Source organism: Tachyglossus aculeatus, chromosome X2 (genome assembly GCF_015852505.1).
Source record: "Tachyglossus aculeatus isolate mTacAcu1 chromosome X2, mTacAcu1.pri, whole genome shotgun sequence".
Lineage (NCBI taxonomy): Eukaryota > Metazoa > Chordata > Mammalia > Monotremata > Tachyglossidae > Tachyglossus > Tachyglossus aculeatus.
In genome coordinates, this window is record NC_052100.1 from 4,054,439 (window position 1) to 4,064,368 (window position 9,930).

The window sequence follows — 9,930 nt, forward strand, 5'->3', positions numbered from 1 at the left end:
CCTCGGTTCCCTCATCAGTAAAACGGGGATTGAGACTGTGAGCCCCCCATGGGACAACCTGATCACCTCGTATCAACCACAGCACTTAGAACAATGCTTCACACTTAGTAAGTGCTCAACAAACACCACCATCATCATCATTATTATTATTATTCTCTGGGCCTCGGTTCCCTCATCAGTAAAACAGGGATTGAGACTGTTAGCCCACCGTGGGACAACCTGATCACCTTGTATCAACCCCAGAGCTAAAAACAGTGCTTCGCTCACAGTAAGCGCTCAACAAATACCACCATCATTATTATTATTCTCTGGACCTCGGTTCCCTCATCAGTAAAACGGGGATTGAGACTGTGAGCCCCACGTGGGACAACCTCATCACCTTGTATCAACCCCAGCGCTTAGAACAATCCTTCACACTTAGTAAGTGCTCAACAAACACAACCATCATCATCATCATTATTATTATTATTCTCTGGGCCTTGGTTCCCTCATCAGTAAAACGGGGATTGAGACTGTGAGCCCCACGTGGTACAACCTGATCAACTTGTATCAACCCCAGCGCTTAGAACAATGCTTCACACTAAGTGCTCAACAAACACCACCACCACCATCATTATTACTATTATTCCCTGGGCCTCGGTTCCCTCATCAGTAAAATGGGGATTGAGACTGTGAGCCCCACGTGGGACAACCTGATCAACTTGTATCAACCCCAGCGCTTAGAACAATGCTTCACACTAAGTGCTCAACAAACGCCACCACCACCATCATTATTACTATTATTCTCTGGGCCTCGGTTCCCTCATCAGTAAAACGGGGATTGAGACTGTGAGCCCCACGTGGTACAACCTGATCAACTTGTATCAACCCCAGCGCTTAGAACAATGCTTCACACTAAGTGCTCAACAAACACCACCACCACCATCATTATTACTATTATTCCCTGGGCCTCGGTTCCCTCATCAGTAAAACGGGGATTGAGACTGTGAGCCCCACGTGGGACAACCTGATCAACTTGTATCAACCCCAGCGCTTAGAACAATGCTTCACACTAAGTGCTCAACAAACGCCACCACCACCATCATTATTACTATTATTCTCTGGGCCTCGGTTCCCTCATCAGTAAAACGGGGATTGAGACTGTGAGCCCCACGTGGGACAACCTGATCACCTTATATCAACCCCGGCGCTTAGAACAATGCTTTGCACTTAGCAAGTGCTCAACAAACACCACCATCATCATCATTATTATTATTATTCTCTGGGCCTCGGTTCCCTCATCAGTAAAATGGAGATTGAGACTGTGAGCCCCACGTGGGACAACCTGATCACCTTGTAACAACCCCGGCGCTTAGAACAGTGCTTTGCACATAGTAAGCACTCAACAAATACCATCATTATTATTATTATTCTCTGGGCCTCAATTCCCTCATCAGTAAAATGGGGACTGAGACTGTGAGCCCCCCGTGGGACAACCTGATCACCTTGTGTCAACCACTGTGCTTAGAACAATGCTTCGCACTTAGTAAGCGCTCAACACCACAATCATCATCATTATTATTATTATTCTCTGGGCCTCGGTTCCCTCATCGGTAAAACGGAGATTGAGACTGTGAGCCCCACGTGGGACAACCTGATCACCTTGTAACAACCCCAGCGCTTAGAACAGTGCTTTGCACATAGCAAGCACTCAACAAATACCATCATTATTATTATTATTCTCTGGGCCTCGGTTCCCTCATCAGTAAAACGGGGATGGAGACTGTGAGCCCCACGTGGGACAACCTCATCACCTTGTATCAACCCCAGAGCTTAGAACAATGCTTCGCCCATAGTAAGTGCTCAACAAATACCACCATCATCATCATTATTATTATTATTATTGTTCCCTGGGCCTCGGTTCCCTCATCAGTAAAACAGGGATTGAGACTGTGAGCCCCACGTGGGACAACCTGATCACCTTGTATCAACCACGGCGCTTAAAACAGTGCTTCGCCCATAGTAAGCGCTCAACAGATACCATCATTATTATTATTACTATTATTCTCTGGGCCTCGGTTCCCTCATCAGTAAAACGTGAGCCCCACGTGAGACAGCCTGATTACCTCGCGTCAACCCCGGCGCTTAGAACAGGGCTTCGCCCACAGTAAGCGCTCAACAAATACCGGCATCACCACTGCCAATTGTCAGCTGTGTGACTTTGGGCAAGTCACTTAACTTCTCTGTGCCTCAGTTACCCTACCTGTAAAATGGGGATTAAGCCCGTGAGCCTCACGTGGGACAACCGATCAACTTGTACCTATCCCAGCGCTTAGAACAGTGCTTTGCACATAGTAAGCGCTTAACAAATACCATTATTATTATTATTATTATTATTATACCCCGGGCCTCGGTTCCCTCACCTGTAAAACTGGGATTGGGGCTGTGAGCCCCACACGGGGCGGGGACTGGGTCCGACTCGATCTGCCTGTGTCGTCCCCGGCGCTTAGCACAGAGTGAGCGCTTAGCAAATACCACCATCGCGCCTCGGGACGAGCCGGGGCGGCCTGTTCAGGTCTCCCCGTCCGGCTTGCTCGAACCACAAAAACCGGCCTATTCCCCCGATCCCGGAGTTGTCCACCGCTGATCTCAAAATAGAAATCCGAAATACTTTCTGGTCGGCCTGACCAGTAAAATAAAATACTTATTTTATTTTGTTGGTATGTTTGGTTCTGTTCTCTGTCTCCCCCTTTTAGACTGTGAGCCCACTGTTGGGTAGGGACTGTCTCTATGTGATGCCAATTTGTACTTCCCAAGCGCTTAGTACAGTGCTCTGCACATAGTAAGCGCTCAATAAATACGATTGATTGATTGATTGAGGGGCGGGGAGACGCGGCCCTCTGTGCCTACTGGCCTCTGGACGGTAAGCTCGCCGCGGGCAGGGAACGCGCCCGCCTGTCGCCGTCAATCCATCAATCAATCGCATTTATTGAGCGCTTACTATGTGCAGAGCACTGTACTAAGCGCTTGGGAAGTACAAATTGGCAAATTGGCCGTCCTGTCCTCTCCCCGGAAGCGCTCAGGAAGTACGACCGAATTCATGGACCAAGAAAGCATCCAACGAGGCCCGGATCCGGGCGTCCACCCGAGCTGCCGGGAAGCAGCGTGGCTCGGTGGGGAGAGCCCGGGCTTTGGAGTCAGAGGTCGTGGGTTCAAATCCCGGCTCCGCCGACTGTCGGCTGGGTGACTTTGGGCGAGCCACTTCACTTCTCTGGGCCTCAGTGACCTCATCTGGAAAACGGGGATGAAGACCGTGAGCCCCACGGTGGGACAGCCTGATCGGCTTGTATCCCCCCCAGAGCTTTCCACATAGTAAGCGCTTAACAAATAATAATAATGACGGCATTTGTTAAGCGCTTACTATGTGCAAAGCACTGTTCTAAGCTCTTCTTCTCTTTTCTCCTCCTCCTCTCCTTCCCTTATTATTATTAGTTGGGAGGAAATAGCTACCAGGCGGCAGAGTGACCGCAGGAAAAACAACCCACTTCTACTCATTCATTCAATCAATCGTATTTATTGAGCGCTTACTGTGTGCAGAGCACTGTACTAAGCGCTTAGGAAGTCCAAGTTGGCAACATCTAGAGACGGTCCCTACCCAACGGTGGGCTCACAGTCCGTGAGCGAGCTCGCGGTGGGCGGCGAACGTGTCTGCTGACGGTCGGGTTGGACTTTCCCAAGCGCTTGGCACGGTGCTCTGCGCACAGTAAGCGCTCAATAAATAATAATAATGATGGCATTTATTAAGCGCTTACTATGTGCCGAGCACTAAATACGATCGAACCCCCTCTCTTTGGCCGTGCTGGCTTCCCCGAAGCGAACCCCGAAGGGCCGGAGCCCACCAGACGGAGGAGGAAGGCCGAGGAGGCCACGGCAGCGTGCCCGCTTGACCCCAGGTCCAAGCTGAAGCTGCCGAGCGGCCCCTGCCCACGACTGGCATCGCCCGGCGGGCCCAGCACGCACCCAAACAAATGCACGCTGTCTCCGACAGCCGTCGATTTGAAGTTTACACGTGAGATTCCTCTCGCCCTCCCTGTGCCCGCCGCCAGCCGGCTGCCCACCTGCCCCCAACCCCGGGGAGCAGACTGGGGGAGCCTGGGGCACAAACCACCCTCCTCCTCCTCCTCCTCCTCCTCCTCCAGCAGAGAGAGGCCTCGGAGCCCAACTGGACTTCGTGCCCAGGGAAGAGGAGGAGGAGGAGAGGAGGAGGATGAGAAGAGGAGGGGGAGAGGACGACGAGAACAGGAGAAGGGGGTGGAGGGGAGGAGGAAAAGAGGAAGAGGACGAGGAGGAGGATGTGGAGAAGAGGAAGAGAATGAGGAGGAGAAGAGGATGATGAGAAGGGGAGGAGGAGGAGAAGAGGAGGAGGAGAGGAGGAGGAGAAGAGGAGGATGATGAGAGAGGAGGAGGAGGAAAAGAGGAGGAGGGGAAGAGGAGGAGGAGGAGAAGAGGAGGAGGAGGGGGAGGACGATGAGAACAGGAGGAGGAGAAGGGGAGGACGATGAGAACAGGAGGAGGAGGAGGGGGAGGACGATGAGAAGAGGAGGAGGAGGAGGAAAAGAAGGGGAGGACGATGAGAACAGGAGGAGGGAGGGTAGGGGGAGGAGGGGAGGAGGGAGGAGGATGGGGAGGAGGAGGACGTGGAGGAGAAGAGGAAGAGGACGAGGAGGAGAAGAGGATGAGGAGAAGAGGAGCAGGGGGAGGAGGAGGAGAAGAGGGTGAGAAGAGGGGGAGAAGAGGGGGAGGAGGAGGAGAAGAGGAGAAGGGGAGGAGGAAGAGACGAGGAAGAGGAGGGGAAGAGGGGGAAGAGGAGGATGGTGAGAAAAGGAAGAGAAGAAGGGGAGAAGGAGGAGGAAAAGAGATGGGGAAGAGGAAGAGAAGAGGAAGATGAGAGGGGAAGAGGAGGAAGGGGAGGAGGAGAAGAGGAAAGGAGGAGGAGGAGGAGGAGAAAGGGAGGAGGAGGGGGGAGGAAGGGAAGGAGAGGAAGAGGAGGACGCAGCTGTTGCTGTCACCCAGGAAGCCCAGGGGGTGGAGGGGAATGGGGGGGGGGGGGAGGGGGGAGGGCACGGGTTGGGACACACGGACACGGGGACACACACACACACACACACACACACACACGGGGTGGGGGGGCGGCACCAGAAGGAAGTGTCCGCCGGGGAGGAGAGGGGGCCCGGCTCCGTGTGTGTGTGTGTGTTTGTGTGCCCCCCCCCGTGTGTGTGTGTGTGTGTGTGTGTGTGTGTGTGTGCGCTCCCCCCCCCCCCCGCCCCCGTGACTCACCGCCAGGTCCTGGGGCACCGCCCCGCTCATGGCCCGCACCGTCCCGGCCCGCCACGACCCGCGCCGCGGCCACGGCCCGGGCCCGGGCACCGGGGGCCCCGCCACCGATGACGGGCTCCCCGCCGGTGGGCCCCCCGCCGGTGGGCCCCCCGCCGCCGGGCCCCCCGCCGCCGCCTCCGCCAGCAGCAGCAGCAGGCGCTTCCCCACCGGGGAGGCCGCCGCGTCCGCCATGGCCGGGGCCCGACGAGCCGAACAACGGCCCAACCAACCGAGGCCCGAACCGAACAACGGAGGCCCGCACGGAGGCCCGAACGGCGGTCCGAGGCCCCAACCCTGCCCGAGCCCAGCCCGAGCCCGAGGCCTCCCTCCCTCCCTCCCTCCCGTCCCTCCGCCGCGCAGCGCCCGGCAGCGCCCCCCGCGGCCGGGAGCGGACCCGCCCACTCGACCCCCCGCCGCCCCGCCAGCGCCCCCCCGCGGACGGACCCCCACCGCCCCCACAGCGCCCCCCGCGGACCGGAGGGGAAGCGCGCTCCGGGACCCGCCCGCCCTCCCTCGCCTACAGCGCCCCCCGCGGTCCGGAGGGGAAGCGCGGTCCGGGACCCGCCCGCCCTCCCTCGCCTACCGCGCCCCCCGCGGCCCGGGCCCCGCCCCCCTTACTCACCTACAGCGCCCCCCCGAGGCCCGGAGGAGAAGCGCGGTCCGGGCCCCGCCCCCTCGCTCGCCTACAGCGCCCCACGCGGCCCGGAGGGGAAGCGCGGCCCGGGCCCCGCCCCTCCTTGGTCTCCTACAGCGCCCCCCACCTCGCGGCCCGGAGGGGAAGTGCAGCTTGGGTCCGGACCCCGCCCCCTATCGCCGTCCTACAGCGCTCCCCGCGCCCCGGAGGGGGACTGCAGCCCACGGAATCCCATCCCATCCCATCCCTTCCCTTCCCTTCCCCAGATTCCCCCTTAGGGCAGGGGGTTGGGGTTCCCCTGGTGAGGAGTGGCATTCACCCGGCCCCCCAACCCAAAACAGGAGAGCTGGCTCTTCTACCTCAGTCCCAAGACCCCTCAGGACCCCAGTCCGACCCTTGTCCAACTCTCTCTGAGCAAAGGATGAGTGGGGAGGCAGGGACCAAATGCATAAGTCAAAAAAAGGGCCCAACTTTTTTTTTTTAAGCTCCTTTCCCTGAAATGTCAAGTCATACCCGCCCATCCCATTGACCCCCTCAGGCCTACTACTTTCTTCTTTCCCATTGGCCCAAGACCCACCTAAAGACTAGGCCTAGGAGTACCTGTATATATATGTTTGTACAGACTTATTACTCTATTTATTTATTTTACTTGTACATATTTACTCTATTTATTTTATGTTTCATTGTCCGTCTCCCCCTTGTAGACTGTGAACCCGCTGTTGGGTAGGGACCGTCTCTGTGCGTTGCCAACTTGGACTTCCCAAGTGCTTAGTACAGTGCTCTGCACACAGTAAGCAGTCAATAGATACGACTGAATGAATGAACGAGGCCCTAAAGACTAGGCCTAGGGGTACCTGTATATATCAATCAATCAATCAATTGTATTTATTGAGCGCTTACTGTGTGCAGAGCACTGTACTAAGCCCTTGGTAAGTCCAAGTTGGCAACATGTTTGTACAGACATTACTCTATTTCACTTGTACATATTTATTCTATTTATTTTATTTTGTTAATATGTTCTGTTTTGTTGTCTGTCTCCCCCTTCTAGGCCGTGAACCCGCTGTTGGGTAGGGACCGTCTCTGTGTGTTGCCAACTTGGACTTCCCAAGTGCTCAGTACAGTGTTCTGCACACAGCAAGGGCTCAATAAATATGATTGAATGAATGAATAAGGCCCTAAAGACAAGGCCTAGGAGTACCAGTGTATATGTTTGTACAGACTTATTACTCTATTTTACTTCTACATATTTATTCTATTTATTTTATTTTGTTAATCTGTTTTGCTTTGTTGTCTGTCTCCCCTTTCTAGACTGTGAGCCCTCTGTTGGGTAGGGACTGTCTCTATATGTTGCCAACTTGTACTTCCCAAGCGCTTAGTATAGTGCTCTGCACATAGTAAGCACTCAATAAATACGATTGATTGATTGATTGATTGTACTTCCCAAATGCTCAGTACAGTGCTCTGCACACGGTAAGCGCTCAATAAATACGACTGAATGATTTCCTTCTCAAAAGTCCAATGGCCAACCTCTTCGTTTCTGCACACGGTAAACGCTCAATAAATACGACTGAATGATTTCCTTCTCAAAAATCCAATGGCCAACCTCTTCGTTTCTAATTGACCCATTCTCCAGGGGCTGTCGCCTCTCCTTCCCCAAAAACCTACGGTCAATTTGAGGATGATCCCAGTGCTCGTTTCGGCATCACTCCCCGGCAACGATCCCCGTTTGGAAATGCCGACTCTTCTTCCAGGCAACGCCTAACGGAGAGACGTTTCTCCGGGGGCAACTTGCGTGTTCTCTGACGACCCGTCCTCGGAGCCGAGGAGCTCTAAAAGAAGAATTTCCTCCTCTCGGGCCTGTCGCTTCTGTCCAAGGGGAAGAGCAATGCCGGGGGTGGGAAGAATCACAGCACAGGACAATGTTTGGCTCACGGAAGTTGGCTCTCTGCTCTGGCTCGATGTGGAGCTGGGCCCAGGCCCAATTTCAGTCGGTCGATCGACGGCGTTTACGGAGCGCTCACTCTCCGCGGAGCGCGGGACTAAGCGCTTGGGAGAGTACGACACCATTTAGGATGGGCAGATGCCCGTTTTTGCCGACTGTGGCAGGAAATTCTTCAGCAGCGCACGCGCGCGTTGTCATTTCCATGCTGGGGTCATTTCCATGCTGGGATGGACAGTCCAAGCCCCTTGCTCCCCTTCAGAGGGGCATCTCCGTGCCACCGAGGCCGCCCTGCAGTCTGCCACCGGGCCACCGCTTTTCGGAGAAGCAGCGTGGCTCGGCGGAAAGAGCCCGGGCTTTGGAGTCAGAGGTCGTGGGTTCAAATCCCGGCTCTGCCAACTGTCAGCTGGGTGACTTTGGGCAAGTCACTTCACTTCTCCGGGCCTCGGTTACCTCATCTGGAAAATGGGGATTAAAACTGCGAGGCCCCCCCGGGACAACCTGATCACCTTGTAACCCTCCCAGCGCTTAGAACGTGCTTTGCACATCATCATCATCATCATCATCAATCGTATTTATTGAGCGCTTATTATGTGCAGAGCACTGTACTAAGCGCTTGGGAAGTACAAATTGGCAACATAGTAAGCGCTTAACAAATACCATTATTATTATTATTATTTCCCCATTGGATGAGGCTGGCAAGGCTCTAACCCTAGTAGTCCCCTACGGTTAATCCCTCTAGCTGATAAGATGCCCTGTATATATGTTTGTACGTATTTATTACTCTATTTTATTTGTACGTACTTACTCTATTGATTTTATTACGTTTTGTTTTGTTATCTGTCTCCCCCTTCTAGACTGTGAACCCGCTGTTGGGTAGGGACCATCTCTATATGTTGCCAACTTGCGCTTAGTCCAGTGCTCTGCACACAGTAAGCGCTCAATAAATACGATTGAATGAATGAAGGAATGCCCAAAAGAAGAGCACCGTTGAGAGCACATCCGCCCCACTTCTTTTTCTTTATGGTATTTAAGCGCTTACTGGGCGCCAGACACCGTACTAAGCACTGGAATGGAGCTGGACGGTAATCAGGTCGGACGCCGTCCATTTCTCACGCGGGGCTCACGGTCTTAATCCCCATCTGACAGGCGAGGGAACGGAGGCCCCGAGAAGCGAAGCGACTCGCCCGAGGTCGCACGGCGAAGCCAGGATAGTGCTCTATCCATTAGGCCACCCTGCTTGCCCGCCATCCAGTCCTGGAAAGCAGAGGCTGTTCCTTCTGGCCGTCCCGTTTGGCCGCCGTGGACTTTAGCCCTCTTGGGAAAGACGGGCTTGCGAGGGAGAGCTCGGCCCGGGCCGCGCCAGCGGAGGGGAGGAAACGAGAGAAAGAAATATCTCTTTTCTGAAAGTGTCACAGAAGGGGGTCAGAAAGGATTTGCGGCCCGGAAATTAGGGCAGGGAAGGAAATCCCTTGGGAATCGGACCCGGGGGTGAAGTTGCGGATCCACCCTAAGGTTTCCCCGTCTCCAGGGACCCTTCCAGCGGTGTGTCTTTACGAATGGGCAGCTAAAAATGGAGTCTCCACGGAGCGGCCCGGCCCGGCGGAAAGAGCTCGGGTCTGGCAGCCGCGGGACCCGGGTTCGAATCCCGCTGGGTGACCTTGGGCAAGACACCGCCCTTCTTTGTGCCGCAGTTTCCTCAACCGCAAAATGGGGAATCACTCCCTCCTACCTGATCCGCGAGCCCCACGCGGGATAAGGGCCGTACCCAACCCGATAACCTCCTACCCATCCCAGTGTTTAGAACAGTGCTTGGCACCTGGTAAGCCCTTTTAACCCATGCCACGCTAGTAAGCGTTTAACAAATGCCATTATCATTATTATTATTATTATTAATTATCCCTCAGCCCTGGATCCACAGAGAGCAGTCTCCGTGCCAAGATGTCGGGAGGAGCCAGTGGCGCGGGATTTCTCCTCAGCGGCCAAGAGCCTTGGGAATGTG

The 9,930-nt window shown here is 54.9% G+C and overlaps 1 protein-coding gene across 1 annotated transcript in view; it reads right to left on the reverse strand.

Annotated features, from left to right (window-relative positions):
* Positions 1–5,585, reverse strand: part of KDM3B (lysine demethylase 3B) — a 49,542-nt gene extending 43,957 nt beyond the window's left edge. The window contains exon 1 of the mRNA XM_038770968.1: positions 5,317–5,585. Within this exon, the coding sequence (XP_038626896.1) occupies positions 5,317–5,547 (231 nt within the window). The 5' untranslated portion in view covers positions 5,548–5,585. The remainder of the gene's footprint in view (positions 1–5,316) is intronic.
* Positions 5,586–9,930: the final 4,345 nt, after the last annotated feature.